The sequence below is a fragment of the Podarcis liolepis genome, assembly GCF_965112155.1.
Source record: "Podarcis liolepis genome assembly, chromosome: 8".
Classification (NCBI taxonomy): domain Eukaryota; kingdom Metazoa; phylum Chordata; class Lepidosauria; order Squamata; family Lacertidae; genus Podarcis; species Podarcis liolepis.
Genome location: NC_139560.1, coordinates 33074548 through 33093725, shown reverse-complemented (window position 1 = coordinate 33093725; position 19178 = coordinate 33074548). Strand labels below are relative to the sequence as shown.

Sequence of the window (19178 nt, the reverse complement as noted above, 5' to 3'; positions counted from 1 at the left end):
TGTCACATAGTGGAATCAAATATTATAGAGTAGCCAATGGAAAGTTTATATTTGTGTTGCAACTTAAGCAGAAACTTCACATAATTCTCCACCAAACTGACCTTAACTAGTTTTTTGAATATAGGACACCTTTAAAATTGCACGCCAGCTTCACTTGACTAAAAAAAAAGCAAAAGAATACAAAAATGAGGCTAGAGAGAGACTGTATTCAGATGGCAGTTCCCCGCCCCCCAGTTCCACAACTTCCTCTGTTACATTCTGAATTGCCGTATATTTGAGCTTTCATAGGACGTAAAAGTCACCTATGGAAGTTTGGTGGAATATAGTGCAAGTTTAGTGTTCAATTCCATGTTATTTGTTTCCAGAAAAATCCATTTGCAAATAATATGACAGCCCTACCCACTATTAAACATGGTGTGTGTGTGTGTGTCATGGAGGGGCGGTTAACAATCTGGTTGAATATCTAGATCCAGTTCCCCATTCCTGATATAGGACATTATAACTCCTACAGGTAAGATGCAACACAAGCCTTAGTGTTAAATAAGCTATTTATATAATTTGTCATATAGTATATATATGCAAACAGCAAACTTTGACAAGTTCTTAAAGAAATGGGAGTGCCTGATCACCTCAACTGTCTCCTGAGAAATCTCTATGTGGGACAAGAAGCTACAATTAGAACTGGATATGGAACAACTGATTGGTTCAAAATTGGGAAAGGACTACGGCAAGGCTGTATATTGTCTCCCTGCTTTTTTAACTTATATGCAGAACTCATCATGCAAAAGGCTGGGCTGGATGAATCCCTAGCCGGAATTAAGATTGCCAGAAGAAATATCAACAGCCTCAGATATGCAGATGACACAACCTTGATGGCAGAAAGTGAGGAGGAATTAAAGAACCTTTTATTGAGGGTGAAAGAGGAGAGCGCAAAATATGGTCTGAAGCTCAACATCAAAAAAACGAAGATCATGGCCACTGGTCCCATCACCTCCTGGCAAATAGAAGGGCAAGAAATTGAGGCAGTGAGAGATTTTACTTTCTTGGGCTCCATGATCACTGCAGATGGTGACAGCAGTCACGAAATTAAAAGACGCCTGCTTCTTGGGAGAAAAGCAATGACAAACCTAGACAGCATCTTAAAAAGCAGAGACATCACCTTGCCGACTAAGGTTCGCATACTTAAAGCTATGGTTTTCGCAGTAGTGATGTATGGAAGTGAGAGCTGGACCATAAAGAAGGCTGGTCGCCAAAGAATTGATGCTTTTGAATTATGTTGCTGGAGGAGACTCTTGAGAGTCCCATGGACTGCAAGAGGATCAAACCTCTCCATTCTTAAGGAAATCAGTCCCAAGTGCTCACTGGAAGGACAGATCCTGAAGCTGAGGCTCCAATATTTGGCCACCTCATGAGAAGAGAAGACTCCCTGGAAAAGACCCTGATGTTGGGAAAGACTGAGGGCACAAGGAGAAGGGGACGACAAAAGACGAGATGGTTGGACAGTGTTCTCGAAGCTACCAGCATGAGTTTGACCAAGCTGCGGGAGCCTGGCATGTTCTGGTCCATCGGTTCACGAAGAGTCGGACACGACTAAACAACAACAAATATGTTGATGAAGGGGGGGATACAGATTTAAGGAATCTGGTTTCCTGGGATCAGTAATGGTTTCGTTATGGTCTAACAAACAGACTCAATGCAGACAAAATGAGGCTGGTATTGGCCAATAGGAAAGCTGTTGGTAATGCTACTCCATCCAAAATCAGGTTGCATTTGTGAGGGTGCTCTTCTTGGATTTAGGGTTGTTCTGACATGGGTAGGCAATGGCTGTGGCCAGGATCACCTTTGCATGCTTCAGCTGATGTACCAGTTATTCCCCTTTCTGGAAATGGCAGAGCTGGTAAAATAAATATGGACAAATGGGTTTCTTGTGCATCATTCCATTCAGTAGTTTGGAATAGTGAGGAGGGAAAACCAGCTATTAAAGGCAGAAAAAAATCAGGGGGAAAGCTGAATTCATGCAACCAAAATACATAAGAACTGTTGCCCAAAATATGAAGGATAATAAAGAAAACGATTCTTTAAATAAACATGATATTTTAAAAAATCCATTGAAGAAAAATGGCCTAAGGGAAGTGAGAATTTAAACAGGAGCTAGTACTATTCATAATAAACTGTTATGATATCAAATATTGATTGAAAAGGCAGGGGACTAAAATAAGCCTTAAACTATTTACAGTTTGAGAAGCAAGTTGACAGGCACGCATTGTCTTGCACCTATCTCTGATATGCACACCTTTCCCACTTAGCAACAGATGATTATGTTGTCATGCCAATACAATCTATCATCTTAACCTGCTCTCATCTGCACCTCTCCGCTTATCTTGGATAATCACAAATAGTCAGTGCAAACCTGTGATTTATTTCATGGGGGAAAGCAGTCCATCATTGGGTTCCCATATGCGAAGGTAGAGGGAAACAGAATGAAAAGTGTTGGAGTTCTCAGGAGTTGTTAGGACAAGGGAGAAGACAGTTGCATGTTGGTTGGATATGAGCTCTGTGACTTAACAGTAGCAAATCTAGAGGTTTCTAATGCAAATTGCACTCCATATCATGCATACAATGACATGTGTGACGTACATGCTTCTAGTGAGATGTTCTGGAAGCATGCTAAGATTCAACATATTACTAAAAAAGTGCTCATAGGAAAATCAATTGGACCTACACCAAAGAAGATGTATGGTATGTTAAGTACTGAGCTGCAAGTGGTGACCATCAGTGAGGTATGTTTATATGTGGGAGGAATTTCAGAACATGGTAAAAGCAACTAAGAGACTAACAAATTTATTATGCAAAAGATTTTGTTGGGCTACAGCCCGCTTCACTGGATGCATAAAAGGGCAATCTTCATTTGCAGGTATATAGACACTAGGGGCAGCTGGGGTGATGGCCTGTGGAATTCAAACTGTGACATCAAAGGGAAATGAAATGCAAAACTTACAGACAATGACAATGCAACTGCAGCCAAAATGCATGCAAAATATATACAGTACAGTAACCCTTTAAAACAGCATATATAGGTGATAAAGCAATCAATTTGGCTGAGTTAACACTGTGCCTATTTTGCAGGTGGCAAGGTTGCCTTACCTGTGAGGGGAAACGTGCATCAAGGTACAGTCATAATTTGTTACTACTTTGATAGCCTCAGGCTGTGAAGATGTTTATAAATTTGTAAAATAAATTAATAAGTGTCCCTTGCATTTCAGAGGGATTGTAACTCTATGTGCTTTTAGTATGCAAGCCCAGAATTAGGATATTTTAAAGTCCAGGCCTATAAGTGTTTACGCAGAAGTTACTCTCGTTAAAATCAAGAGAGTTTATTCCCAGGAAATGGGCTGAGCGTTAGAAGCAATAGGAGGGAGGCTATGTGCATCTTTGAACGGTGTCTGTGTGAAGAGCATTACTCACAAAACCACTGCATAATTGCTAAAATGAAGAGGGGTGGGATTTAGACCTGTCTGAAAAATCAGGCTCTCTTAATTTTGGAGCCCGCTCTCTCCCAGTGTTGTCCATTGAACCTTTGATACAGCCCTGTGGTGTACTGCTGAAGAGTGTTGGACAAAGACAGAGTCCTAGTCCCCAGTCACCCAGGAAGCTCACTGGGCCAATTGCTGCCTCTCAGTTTAAACTACCTCACAGGATTGAGGTACATGGGAAGAGGGAGAACAGCAGCATTCACATGAAAGAAAAGAAAAAAAGTTATGGGGTTAAACTCTGATGGTCCCTGCAGGATTGCCACAGTGATCTTAGTAAACCTAGATTAATTGCATGTTCTCCTGTTACGTATGTTATTTATTATTACATTTAAATAATGCCTTTTCTCCAAGGAGCTAAAGCGGACACACATGGGTTCCCAGCCTGGCTTTTAGCCTTGGAACAACCCTGTGAGGCAGGTTGAACTGTGAGGTAGTGACTCACCCAAGGTCATTCTGTGCGCTTCATGGCTGAGCAAGGACTTGGACTGTGAACTGGGAGATCAGCTTCAACAGCCAGGAACTGCCAGCCTTTTGCAAACTGAGGAAACTGCTGTGGGCACCACACACACACCACAACCAAGCACATACCACAACACTTTCTTCTTTCAAACTTAATTTCAGCAGGGGAGAAAGGGACTTTGTTGGCTAATGGATGGGCATCTGATTGGGTAGCCCTGCTCTAACCACTAAGAGAGACTGCCTCTTTCAGTGTGGGTTGATAAACACACACACACACAATATAATTATTGAAAAGTTTGCACACAGGGGAAAACAAAACATTTCCAGCCGCACATTGTGAGAAATACTGACAGCAACACAGCTGCAAAATGTAAACAAAGCGGCCCAAAACCGAAAACAACAGAGAAGCGAAACCCGATGTGCTGGGTAGAGGCCTCTTCTTGACGACTGAAAGAAAGGCGAGGACAAGACACGTGTCCACGTGCTTCAAAGCCCTTTCTCTTTCTGAGTACTTTACGCGTCTCAGGGCTGGCATGGGGTGGGGGGAGGCATCCTGGGGCTGAGCTCTGTTCATCAGAGATGGGGTAGCCACCAGCCTCGGAACAATTCAAGGGGGCGGGGACTGGGTACCGTTAGGTAACCTGGAGAAAACTAGGTACCTCCACCCCACAGCTCCCCTCTGCCCCTGTCCAAAGCTAGTGAAATCAAGCTGGTGTCTGTCTTTGGGTGATTGGACCCCTTGTGTTTGACGGGCGGCCGGGACGAGAGCCTTTCCCCCTTGGGGATGTGAATGTTGCACCCCAGAAGAGTAGATCGCGCTAACGTGTGCAGGCACAGAGGGTGGGTGTGAGAGAGAGAGAACGAAAAAGAGAGCGTGTCGGTTTCCCCACGCTGTGCTGAAACGCCTGCCGCTCGCTTTGCACGGCGCATCCACCCGCAGACACACACACACACACACACACACAACGCTCAGGAGCGGCGGCGGCCACCAGCCGCCCCATCACATGCGAGCGAAGGGGAGATTACGGTGGGGCTGGAGGAGCAATTCCTTGGCTCCCTCCTCCTGCAATCCTCCAGCGCTCGCAGCACGGACGGACAGGGAGTGAACGAGCGAGGATGGCTTCCCCCTTGCTTTGCCTTCTCCAGCCTCCTCCTCCACCAGCACCAGCTCCTTTCCCTCCTCCTCCTCCTCCATCCCAGAGGAGATGGTGATTCGGAGTAAGGAATACAGAGCAAGGGGGGGGAAATCATCAGCGAGGGGCAAGAGAGAGAGGGGGGGAGAAACACACACACACACACACCCCTCCCGAACCAAAACAAACCCATCTCTCCCTCTCCCTCTCTCGCCTCTGCCACCGCGGATTGTCAACAGATCATTTGCAAAGGAAACCTGAGAGCAACCCCCTCTGGAAAGGCAGCAGGGGATTCCGGAGCCTTTGTGCTTTCCCTCGCCAGTGTTTATGCTGAGCGTGGTCTGTCTCAGGAAGGTAAGCGGGAAAGGCGAGGAGGGGGGTTCTTTTCTTCCTCATTGTGGAGTCTGGAAAGAAAAGAAAGCGAAGAAAAGACTCGCTCGTGAATCATCCTCGCTCCCGGTAGTGGCAGAGGAGGTTGGAGACTGACATATGGCTCCAAGTGGACTCAGAGGGCAGGGGAGATGCTTTAAAAAATATTTGTAAGGAAGGGGGTGGGGTAGGGGGGCTCTCTCTTGATTAACGAGCAGGAAAAGTGGTGGTTGTGGGGGTTTTTGGAGGCGGGGAAGAGGGAGGCTGTTTCCATGTACAGAAACGGGGTTTGTTTTTTTATGAATAACCCACATGCCTCCTGAATGACTGCTTGTGGATGGATGGATTGAAGCGATTTTGTAACGTAATGTGCACACTTGGACAAACTGTGGAGTGCATGTTCATTATGCTTCTTGAGCTGTCAAAACGAGAGCAGCCCCTCGTAGAGGATCATACTGAAACACACATTGCACCCCCCCCATGGCTTGACTGGAGTAACCTGATGATAGCCTGAAAAGCTTGAATTTTAAAAAGACAGTTTGGCTGCTTCCTCCCTCCCCCTTTAAACTAAGGTGCTTTTGATAAAGTCATAAAGGTGTTAGGTATATTCAAACACATAGTTAGTTATACAGTTGTGTAGTGGAGGTTTTGTGAGTTGGGGCTTTTTCTTTCTTTTTTTAGAGAAGATGTACACGCTCACCTGTGCAGTGGGGCATCTTTTATATAAACAATATCAAAGCTGTCAAGCAGCTTGATATATTTAAACACTGGGTACAAGTAAGTCTGTGCATACAGCTTATGTACGTACTGTCCATATTTATAGTACCTCCTGGACTTCATTCAAATTAAGTTACATAATGATTAAGATAAAAATAAACAATGCATTTACAGTTTCTTGAATATTTTAACTTGCCACCCAAACTCCAGCTGCCACATCAGTGCTGAAATGAATGAATTTTGGTGGTTGCTTGTTTCCCCACCACCTCTGAAGGCAGCCCTTAACATTGCCAAGAGGCAGTCGGGTCACTTTGCAAACAAACAGCCATCAAGCCCTTACCACTAAGAGAAACAGATTTCAGTCAATAATCCTATCCTGTAATGCTGAAAAGCCGCCAGGGTCGGTTTAAAAGGAGGAGAATAGCAGCAGAGCTGGGCAGGCGCCTTAAGGGTGAGACCTGCTGGATACTCAAGAGAGCTTTGCTGCTAAAACAGGCAGACTTTGCTCAAGTTTGTCAGGCTCCTCTGACTTCCAGCTCAGCATCACGCAAAGCAAGGGGGAAAGTCTGCCCTGAACTCCTGCTCAAAACATGGCCCAATCTCTTGACCCTAGTTTGATGATTGCTGACTTCAGAGACAGCAAAATCAAACCACACAATTAGCTAATGATGATTGTAAGGTTGGTGTGATTCTAACTCCATGACTTTTTAAAAACTGATGAATACGGAAAAGATTTTTATCGGAACAGTGAGGTGTGCAACCTGAGCACAGCTGCCCCCCAATCAATAAAAATAAATATAAATACATAGCAAACTGAGGTTCTGCACCCCTAACAAAAGGCCTGCCCCCCCCCCAACAAAAATCCTGGCTACACCCATGGCATACAGCCCAAACATTATTATACCAAACGAATCCAATTTCTCCTTAAGCTGTTCCCTGCCTTCCTCATGCTGTCGCTTGTTTTCAGCAGCCTTATTCAATGTGCTAAGGGCACCAGTCTTCCTCTATTTGATGGGAGTTGTTCTTGCGTACAGTACAACCTGAACTTTCTTCTGCCTTATTCTCCAAAAAGAAAGTTAAGTGTCTCACCATCAACATGGGGGGGGGGAGGATGCTGTACAAGAGGGTTGCACCTCTAAGCATCTCTCCATTAGCTTAAGCATTTTAAACATCTTTTAGCTTGATGGTGCGTTAATGATGCCTGTGCATGCATTTATTTATGTTTGCACTGTTTTTAAAAGTTTAATTAACATCTTGCACTTGGAATTCAAAAGCAAGGAGGGAGAAACAGATTTAAAGGGACCTCTCCTTTGTTTCCAACTATGATTAAATAGCTTGTGCTTCCTGGTGTGTTACTTAATTTTCATACTGAGTTTCTTAGAGTGCCTCCATCCCTGGTGTAATAATATTTTACAAACTTTTTTAGCCAGGAACTATTCAACATTCTACTTTATGTTTTCTTCATTAGGAAAGAATACTTTAAAAACGTCTATAGAGCTCATCATTACATGAACCCATTGCATCAGACAGAGGTTGTAGTTCTCTTTTGGATGTTAAGCTACAGATACCTTGAGAGATTTCTTAATAATGTATTCCTTATACCTAATAACATAGGAGATGCTTTGGATTAGGGACTCTACTATTTTAACTTTTTAAAACAACACTATGCTCAGCAGACATGGCAGTGGCTCTCTCTAATGCATGTGCATGCATTAAAGCATTGCAGTTTATGTATTTGTTATTACTTCCAAATATGATGCTTTTATTTGTAGTCTTTTGGCTTGGAATCTACATCACATGGCATCAACCCACATCTTTCAGGTCATGACACTTTGCCCTTGTCTTTAAAAGTCACAGAATTGAAAATAACCAGTTGATTCAGAAAGCCACATAGAGGTATTACTAGCTTGACTGAGTAGAACATCTGCAGCTTCAATGCTTAGAAATTTGAGTAGGAAAGATCCACCATAATACTTCAAAATTTGACTGTTATTAATCTCTTGTTCTCCCATGTGGGTTTGGCATTATAGCAGAATAAATATTAATTCTTCATGGCCAATGACATTTATCCTTCTAGTATGTGCTTGGCATAGTGAGATAACACCATTAAAACTTGTTGCATTTGTAGTGCAAATTATAGAAAACATCTTAGTTTGTTGCAGTTCTCTGAATGGAAACAGTGTTCACTTTTGTTCTTGTTGCTGGTATCTACATCTACTTTATTGTATGTGCTGTCTATACAGGGCCTAAGAATACTGTAAAATAGTTTCTCATGAAAAAAATAATATTGGGTTCTTAAAAATAATATAGACAAATATACATCACTATATGTATGTGAATAGATATATAAAGACCTAAAACCTAGAATGATCAGTAAGTGTTTGTAGAGCTTTTGTTTTCTTACGTATGGTGCTGTAAAAAACAAACACCTATGTGTGTGTGCACATAATGATACACATTATATAAGAAAAGCGAATTTATTTAGCCACATGAATCCTTTTGTAGTTGTAACAAAGAGGGCATAAGCATGCTTGCTGGAATCCCAAGATTTTTAGAAGTGTAAACATCTTTGGAAGTAGACACCTAAGAAAGGGACTGAAAAATAGTCCACCGAGGGTTAAGCATGCTCCCTGGGTATTAAATGCTGACTAACTATAGGGGGGAAATAGATAACTAGGCTGTGTGTGTAATGGTTTATCCTGGAAAAAGACATAGATGGTTGGCCAGAAACGTAAATCCAAGCATTCCGCACATTATTTTGCAGATTCCACTTATAAATACTCATAATAAACAAATCAGCTCATCTGCCCCTAATATATATTGGGCCAATTTAACATTGATTTACTATTACTAAAAATAATGATTGCACAATAATATTTTTTTCTGATATTTGGAAGACTGCAGTTGAAATGAAAAGTCCCTTGTGGGTATAGATATGATATAGTTTGCTGATGATAACTGGGCCGTTTTAAGCTTCTGGAACTTAATCACATTCCACATTTAAGAGCCAAGGGACTTAAAGGTCACTCTTAGACTAAACCTTCTTTCTCTGCTCTTGCTATTAAACCTGACAGGTACTTTCAAACTGCTGTAGCTGTGCTTGCCCATACACAGTTATGGAACTGAGTAGTTAACTGGATGGCTGCAGAAAAGACAATGGATTCTGTGGGGTTCACAGTCTTCTAAACAGATGAGAAATGGTACAACGGGACAGTCCGCTTACACAGAGACCCCTCCTTTTTTTTAGCACACATACTTTTTGTCAGGCTTGCTCAGGCCCCAAATGCCAAATCACTTCAAGCTTCCATCGGAAGAAAATAACATGTTTTATCACTTGTACACTTGCGTTTGAGTAGTGGGTTCAGGAAAATGTGCTCTGCTGTGTCATGAAGAGTGAAGCTTAGAGCAGGGATGGAGAACCTATGGCTGTCCTAGGTGTTCTTGGACTACAACTTTGCTAGCTAGGGCTGATAGGATTGGGGTCCAACAGCATCTAGGGTCCAAGTCCTCCAGCCTTGTCCTTGGGTCTTTATAATAACTTTATTGGAAAAGGATTTGAAGTGCAGCTGGTGTAAGTATAAAGTGAAGCAACACTTTTCAGTGCAAAGAAGAAAATGCATAAATAGTAGCATTGCAACTGGAAAAATAGAATCATAGAATTGTAGAGTTGGATATAGTCATGAAGAAGAGGAAAATGACCCAGGCAATAGCCTCAATGTGATGTATCCATTGTGGACCACACTCCTTCTGACTATGCTGGTAGACTGACAAGCCAACCCTGTGTATACTTATTTAGAAGTAAGTCCCAGTATATTTAGTGGAGCCTAGTTGTAAGTAAGAGTGCAAAGATTCTTTGCATATAGAATATTAATACTCTGAGGAGAAAGCTTGCACAGAAGACTTGTCACTGATGTATTGGTTTTGAATGAGCAGGTTGCTTTAAAAACTACAGAACATTTAATTTTACCCCCTACTCCATGCCTTGCAGTCTGTGCATCAGTTGTGGCTGTGCTCTGTCTCTAAAGTTTTGTCATAAATTATATATACATAAATGCCATATTGGCCATATACAAGGGGCTCCTGCTCCGGCTAGCTCCACTCACCAACCAGCACAAAGTAATTGGGGAACTCTGGTAAAATCCTTCCCTCTGATTAGCACCAAAACCAGTCAGTCACCAAAGAGGTCTCCCTACCCTTCCCTTCACTTTGCTACTTTCCTTATATGGGAAGCTTGGAGGGAAATGTTCCAACAACCAGTGTTGTTTTTTTGAATTTCCAACTCCCCAAAGTACTTAAGAGGTCCCTGATTTTGTTCAAGGTACTTCAGAAAGATCCTGATTCATTTTGGACAGATTTGAAAATCTGTTCAAAGTTGGCTGCTTCAGTTCTGGATTCATCCAAAGTCAGTGCACACCCCAATATAAGTCACCATCTACAGTACAGTATGTACATGGTGCTGTTAGAATGAGCAAGAATGAAAGGCCTGTGCCCCAAGGAGCTTACAATACAGTAACTTTGCCCTCAGTAATATTTAACACATTTGGCTCCAAAAAGTCAGATCTTCTATAATGTTTTATGTCAGCTGAGGGAGAAATAAGTAATGCCGAAGAGGGGTGTACTAGAAGCGATTTTTGGGAAGGTAGCCCACAGTTGTCAGATGAAAAGGCAAGTATTAGTAATGAGCTGTGACAAGGAACCAGTTAGCCAAGCAGCAAAAGATCATTCTACAGCTTTACAAAGCATGACTCATTGTTATGACAGCATCTGAAACTAGATTACAGTACATCAAATAAACTAAAAGTAGAAAGATGCCATAGGAGCCTTTACCGACAGAATGAGAAAATAATTTAAAATCTATAAACTCAAGGAAACGTATTTTCAAATTACACACAAGGGCAATCATAAATGAGAGAGTGATTGGAGCAAGGATGAACATTCTTGCTGTTTTTGAGTCCTGTGACATTTATTTTCTCAAGTGATGTTGTCAAGGGTCAGGAATGAATGAGTGAAGATCAATATTATAGAATTATGTTCTCTGTATACTTAGGTGCTTTGGTTTGACAGATTTTCTGTTTGCCATAAAAGGTTGTCACAAATGAGTTTCATAGTGTAATGCAGAATACTAAAGGTGTGTACTGGCCTCAAGATTCAACTTGTATATTTAATTTTGCAAAACAGACTGATCAGAGGTGCTCTTTGTCTTACTAATTTGACCCATTACCGGGGCTCAATTATATCTGTTAAAAACCAAGTCCCCTCCCCTGTTCACTATAAACACACACACACACACACACTCATGTGTGTGCTTTTCACACAAGTGGTTAAAATTTGCAGGAAGAGCAAATCTCTAGAATCTCTATAATCCCTGCCAAATTGTGGGCAAATACATTCATTGACTGATGCGGGACAACACATTTTCTGCCAGAATTACACGCAATTAGGAGGCTTGGTCACCTTTTCTTGGGGGATGAAAGCTACCAAATTTCAGAATGTTAAATGAATTGATCTCCTACAAGGGCAGACTTTACTGCTTTGGGTGGGTGCAATAGGAATCATAGAGGTGGGCATGCCAAAAGGAGCACTGGTCCATGGTTCTCCAGGAAATATTGGGGTATGGGAAATATCACCAGCACCAGAAGTTTGGGGGGAAATAGTCTCTTCTTCTGGGGACATACAATGACTTGCATTGGGGGTGAGGAGGTGGGGCAAAAGCATAATAGATCCCAGAGAAAGACTGTTGTCAAAAAATGGCACCACCACCCCATAAGCACCCTGTTACCCCAAGGTTTGTTCATGGGAGGTGGACTTCTGCCAGCCAACATGGAATTTTGGAGATACTCTTCTCCCTAGAAGAAGGAAACCTCTCAATTTACTTGCTCGGGGGAAGGCATAGATCCACATAAAAACAAACTCAAATTTAATTCCGAACCCAAATTCCACACCCAAATCACTGTGACAGGAGTGCCCTGGGGAAATAATTCAATGTGATTAAAACTAGATCTGTCCATCAAAATAGTACACACACCACACACACCTCTCTCCCACATTCTCTTGAGCGCTATTCAGTGTGGTTTCATTTCTGTGTGGTAGAGTGGGGTGGGAGGGTTGGGAACAGTCATCTGGTTTTTTGGACAGTTGAGACCACAGATGAACTCATGTTCTGACTCAATATGTCCTATTAATGGCACGGTCCAACATGGGAACCTTCCCTGAATCATCCTGTTTTACATTGCAATTCAGGGTAGATGCAGAGCTGATGGATAAATTCTTTAAAAAATGAAAAGCCAGAACCTTTGTGACTTACGACTTTGCAATTATTGCAGGTGATGATAAAGCTGCTAATGATATTTGTATTTGATGGCTCACTGCAAAGAAGATAAGTGAGTTTTGCAATATCGCTTTTTCCATCTGTTCTCACAAGTGCAAATAAATTATCTATTCTTCTGAAAAGAAATATAAGATAAATGTGATTTAAAGCAATTTCCTTGTCATTATTGATTAAGGGCAATCCGTGCTAGTCTTCAGAGGAATGGAATTTATTTCTTCACATAATGAAACAGAAAAGGCTTGTCATAGTAAAAGAAACATAATTATTACCTAATTTGTGTGTTTGAAAACAACTTGGCACTCTTGTGTGGACAAGTAAAAGAATTTTACCCAATGTTCCTTCAATTAACTGATATTAGCCAAACATTTGTAATAGGTGTGTATTTCAAAGACAAAAAACAAGGAATATCTGTGAGTTTATTCCTCAAATTTTATGCCTTCTGAAAAAGAAGAACTTCCAAAATAGCCATTTATACCACAAGAAGTGCACATTTTATGGGGACACGTGTGTGAGAGTGCACGAATGCAACACAAGAATGGGTCTTTTTTGCAGTGGAATGCTGCCCCCAGGGAGGTGTGCCTGGTGCCATCACTAAATATCTTTAGATCCTGGGCAAAAACAGTGCAAGGGGCTTTGTCAGTGCTATGCTCAGCAAAGCACCAAGCATAGAGTTTGCAGAGATGTTTTCTGCAGGGACTGACTGCATGATCAGGTTCCCTGTGGGGACCTTTGTGCAGCCAGTCCAGCAGGACTGAATTTGCTTCCCCCATCTGACGGTGGTGAGTTCAGCCCTGCTTTCTGCAGGGAATGGTAGTGCTATCAAGTTCCCCATGGGGAACTCAGTTGTGCAGCCAATGCATGTGCGCATACACCCCCCCCAAAAAAAGGTTGCACAGAACCTTTGCAAACAAACAATTCACCAAAGGACTGTGTGGGAAGCTTTTGACTTTAGAAATACTGGGTGCAGTGGGTAGGGGGAAGTTGCAGAATTTTACCAGTGCTGCTGATTACCGTATTTTTCGCTCTATAAGACGCACCAGACCATGAGACGCACCTAGTTTTTGGAGGAGGAAAACAAGAAAAAAAAATATTCTGAATCTCAGAAGCCCGAACAGCAAGGGATCACTGCGCAGTGAAAGCAGCAATCCCTCTTGCTGTTCTGGCTTCTGGGATAGCTGCGCAGCCTGCATTCGCTCCATAAGACACACACACATTTCCCCTTACTTTTTAGGAGGGAAAAAGTGAGTCTTATAGAGCAAAAAATACGGTATTTTCCCAACTAAATATGGTACAGTAGAGCTTAAATATCAATCCAGTAATGCAAACCTTGTAGTGGAAGGAACACACCCACAGAACCTCATTCCTCATTAGTATTGGATTAATGAACCATGAAATTGAGAACTTCCAACTTGCCATTCATGATGTGTTCTCAGCTGGGGCTACTATAACATTCTACAGCGACCGTAAAATTTATGTAGCATCCATAAGCACATAAGCATGCTACCAAAGGTGGAACCTCCTGTGAAACCTTCTGCCTTCATTGCAGCATTGTAAATTGCTACAATATTTTACAGTATCCTAAGCTATGGCTTTATTTTTCTTTCAGCTTCAGAAATGGAGGACCCTATTTGAAGAGGACCCAACCTGACCCAACCTTACTTGTGCTTCTCCCCTAAAGACTCTGGCGTTGCTGCTGCTTCCTTGTCAGGATGGCCGAAAGGGCTCCTCCAGGGATAAACAAAAAATCTTCAAGGTCTACCCAGTCCCTTCCACCAGAACCAGTGGAAATAATCCGGAGCAAAGCATGTTCAAGGAGAGTCAAAATCAATGTAGGGGGGCTCAACCATGAAGTTCTATGGAGGACTTTAGATAGACTTCCACGAACACGCTTAGGGAAGCTTAGAGACTGCAATACAAACGAATGCTTACTAGAAGTATGTGATGACTATAATCTCAGTGAGAATGAATATTTCTTTGATAGACACCCGGGTGCTTTCACCTCCATTTTGAATTTCTACAGGACGGGGAAGCTACACATGATGGAGGAAATGTGTGCCCTCTCTTTTGGCCAAGAGCTAGACTACTGGGGGATTGATGAGATATACTTAGAATCTTGTTGCCAGGCAAGATACCATCAGAAGAAAGAGCAAATGAATGAAGAGCTAAGGAGAGAGGCAGAGACACTGAGAGAAAGAGAAGGGGAAGAGTTTGACAATGCCTGCTGCCCAGAGAAAAGGAAAAAACTATGGGACTTGCTGGAGAAACCCAACTCATCAGTTGCTGCAAAGGTAAGATAATGGATGGTGGTTAAAGAGTCACCAAAAATGTTTAGAATATTTGCTTAGGTTACATGTTATGTCTTGATAACATTCACAGAAAAATTTATGGTAACAATTTTAGGTGGGTTTTGTTTTTTTAAAAGTAACAACCCTACAGCCTAATATAGGCTTAGCTTGTGAGTTTTCCTGTTTTTTCATCTGTGGGAGAAATCCAAAGGACTGTGTGGTGAGTCCCATGTGCTCTGGTGTACTTTTGAGACTCTCTGTTCCAACTGATTTTCTCCATAATTTATGCCATGCTACCTCCTAAAGTTGGAGGACCTCAGGAAGTTTTCTTCCATGCAGTATAAGCAATTGTGATCTATTAAAGAAAAATAGGGGGATCTTGCCTTGTATGGATTTATGGGGAACAGGATCCTGGTAGTATTCATTGGTCAAACTAATGCTCAGTGCTTATGTGTGTGTGTGTTTTAGAAATACTGCAATCTTATGCACACTTACCTGCAAGTAAATCCCACTTAACATATTAGGGCTTACTTCCACATAAATGTACATAACTTTGCTTTGTTCTTTCTCATTTTTTTCATTGGGCGCTGGGTGGGATGTAGGGTGCAGTTTATATAATTATGCATCAGCAAGCTATTTCTGAGATATTAACAAAACAATCCTATGCAGAAGTAAGTTCTACTGATGTCTGTGGGGCTTACTCCTGAATAAGTAGGTATAGGATTGCAGACTAATTGGCAAAGTGCCTTTGAAGAAATGGCAATTTTTGAAAATGAAGACTAACCATTTATTGTCAGAATGTAACTTTTGATTCCCACTACTCTTGACTACACATTCCATAGAAGAATTGGGAATTTCTTTCTTTTCTTTTTTTCGTATTTGTCTCTCAGCTGCTAAGTTTGTCTCAGCTGCTAATTTTAAATTTCATACGCCTACGCATGAACTAGCACCTATTTCCACCTAGGCTGCTTTTTGGAATGTCTTCTGGCTTTAGTTAGTGGGTGCACTGCTTATATAATCTATGTGTGAAAGACATAAATAAATATATAATCTATGTGTGAAAGACATAAATATATTATGGTTGATTTGTGTGTAGAAATAAAGAAAAACTGGATATTTTCATTATATGGGGAAGGTTTGAACATTAAATCTGAATGTTAGGATGGGGTACAATTTTTATCACTGTCTCCCATGGCTGCCAAAAATCCCAGGAGAGCAAGGGAGGGAGTGTAGTGGCAATGGTGAAATGAGCAAGAACTGCCTGTCCCACCTCACTCCTCCCAGCAGGAGCTTCCACTGGATCAAATGCCCTTTGATGAACAGAAGGGTAACTCAGGATCCAAGCCAATTCCTGAATCCACTCAAAGATCATTCATGTATTTGATGAAATTTTACTACAGAAAATGTTAGGGAATATGCCTAACAAAAGCTGCACAGTGCTGAAATGGCCATACATTCTGATAGCAGTTCAAAATATTAAAGTAGACCTACAGGCTTTAATGGAGTCACCCTGCACTATATGAGTTCAGGCTTTTGTGTTTCTCTCAAATGGATAAGCTGTCGTTCTGGCTCAAAAATATTTCCAAATCCTATTTCATGACTTAATTTAATTTCTACATATGTAAGAAAGAACTCCTCACATTAGAATATATTATGGCTCTTCTTTAAAGCTCTTATGAATTGGACCCTCAAGCTCACATTCTGCCCCTCTGGTCCAGTAGTACAGTATCTCCATGGATCTGATTCCTAGTCTATTATCTGGAAGCAACAGGTGCCCGAGTTGTTTTTGTAGTGCGTGATCTGCCTGTGTTTGCTCTGTCTGTTCAAACAGAATTGCAACTGCCGCCTGCGCTGAGGCAGAATCCCAGCAGCAGTGTGTCACTAACTAGCTGTGTGTTCAAGATCCCAGAGACCCGTCTGGAGGAGATGGGGCATGTCATTGAGCTGCCACATTGCATCCTTAGAGAGCATGGGACAGATCAGAAGCTTTCTGTGGCTCACTGATCCTCAACCTACTAGTGTCAGGTTTGCGGAATACAGCTGGCCTGCCTTCTGTCTCGGGAATTACTTTGGATTAAATAATCATTGTAGGGAAAAGTACATGCTTTTATTTTTATACAACTTCATTGATGAAATCCAGTAGTGTCCATCTGCCAGTGGAATGGACCCTGTTGGTGGAATAGATTGTCTCTTCCCTTGGAGGATCTTATGGAGCAAATTTGCTGGATTCAGGGAGGTGGAAAGGGGAGAGAAGGAGAAGTTCCATTCTGCTCATGTGTCATTGGACGTCACCCAGTATCACCATGCTTACTCTCATTTTGGGAAATTGTATGCAACAAAATTTTACTCAGAGTAAACCCATTGGAATTAATTGACCTGGGTTAGTTCATTAACTTCAATAGGTCTCCTCTGAGTAGGACTAGCATTGGGTTCAATCCATGAACTACAATCTACAGAGCAAAGTGGTTTTGACATTTGCAATATGTCTGCACCACAAATCATACAATTGTAGAATTGACAGGGACCCCATGCTCATGTAGTGTAGCCCCCTGCTATGTACGAATCACAGCTAAATAATTCCTGACAGATGGCCATCCAACCTCTGTTTACAAACCTTTGATGAGGGAGAGTCCACCACCTTCTGAGGGAGTCCATTCCATTGTCATAACAGCTCTTAAAGTGGGAATTGTAGTGAAGGATGCTAAGAGTATGCTGTTGAAATTTGATCCATCCACACAGAACCACAGTTCTCAGGATTCCCTGTGAAGATGGAATGTCACTGAAACCTGTTTAAGTCTAGAATGTAAACACAATTTTCTACTGTTTTAAAAAGTAGAAAGACGTTGGCTGGGAAGGTGTATTGGACTCCTCCTTACTGTCTAACTGGCTTACAGTGAAGGAAAACTGCACTGTGTTGTGCATACAATTTATGAGAGCTTGCACATATTCCCACACATGCTGCTCAGTGTACTCTGAAAGAGATATTAGAACTCATCTCTGGGACATCACCAAAATTTTTGATCTGCTCCAATAATTCACCGCTCGAAAAGATGGAGAAGTAGTGTGAAGGCTTGCAGATCTAAAACAAACCTTTGCTACTGGAATGTTTATTTGATATTTATACAAAAATTTATAAATACCCCACTTCAAGCAGCTTACAAAATAAAAATGAATCATAAACATAACAGTAATCCATCGTTAAAACACAGCTACTAGGCTAAAAGCAGCAAAAAAGGGCAAGATCGCAAATAACCAAATTGAATGCTCAATAAACTAAATGAAACAACAACAAAAAATGGAAGCATGTTAAAGAGAAATATACTTCAGTAGCAGAGTATTGCCTTTGCTTGCAGAAGGTCTCAGGTTCAGCCTCTGGCATCTCCAGGTAGGGTTTTGAGAGAGTTCTGGAAAACTGCTGTCAGACGGTGTAAACAATACTAAGTAAGATGGACCAATAGTTTGATGCGGTATAAAACAGTTTCCCCTACTACTCAATAAAATATAACATCCTCATGGGGTGAAGAGTTCCACATATGGGTTTGGCACCTGCACAGAGAAGGTCCTCTTGTATGTTGCCACCAACTATGCCTCAGAAGGCACATGCAAGAGAGATAATTCTGAAACATTATCTTCTAAAGCACCATTAGGTTAGTCACATAGCTTTTCTAAAGCTCTTAATATCTTCAAGAATCATGCCTCCCCCCCCCCGCCCCATATTTGGGCTTTGGCTGTGGTGAGGAGTAGAAGGAGCTGCCAATTTCGATTATCTCGGTTTCTCACTTACCCACTCTTATATTCGGTTGATCACATTATACAGCAATTTGTGATTTAAAAAAAAATCTTGAAAATTCATCACTGCAATTCTGCAGTAGAATAAGAGAGCAAGAAGAACAGGTATTTAAAGAGGGGTGAAATTTTTTTGTTGAGTATATTAAAAATAATTGTGTACAGTTAAAAATGCTAGCAGTATTAAAGTACAGTAATTCAACAGTATAACATATTTTGAAGTGATGTAAGATAGGAAAATGAAATTAGATGGATATATTAAAATATGCAGAAAAGGTGGAAAAGTTAAATGAACCTTGGGAAAGGGAGGGAGGGAAGTCAATGAATGCATGGTATAATAAAATATGTTTAATTTAAAATGTAATATTTGAAAATTTAATAATTTTAATAAAATTATTATTATTAAAAAAGAAAATGAACTAAAACAAAAAGAAAATTCATCAGTGCAAATTCATTCTAGTGCAAATATCTCCTAATAAACACATTTTTCTATGCAGCTTTGACCATTTTTGCCAGCACTTTCCCCCAATATAATACATTTTGTATGTTCACTAATATCTTTGCTTTT

At 41.3% G+C, this 19178-nt stretch overlaps 1 protein-coding gene across 3 annotated transcripts in view; it reads left to right on the top strand.

Annotated features, from left to right (window-relative positions):
• KCNB2 (potassium voltage-gated channel subfamily B member 2) overlaps positions 1-19178 on the top strand; it is a 239804-nt gene that overhangs the window by 73090 nt on the left and 147536 nt on the right. For 2 of the 3 annotated variants that reach the window (XR_014529203.1, XM_083517236.1), the window contains exons 1-2: positions 4924-5479; positions 14146-14827. Coding sequence is in view for 2 of the 3 variants with exons in the window: in XM_083517236.1 (XP_083373362.1) it covers positions 14249-14827 (579 nt within the window). In the remaining variant the exon portion in view is untranslated. Of the gene's footprint in view, positions 1-4923; positions 5480-14145; positions 14828-19178 lie in introns of those variants that run through there. The other variant, XM_083517237.1, reaches the window with a different exon arrangement.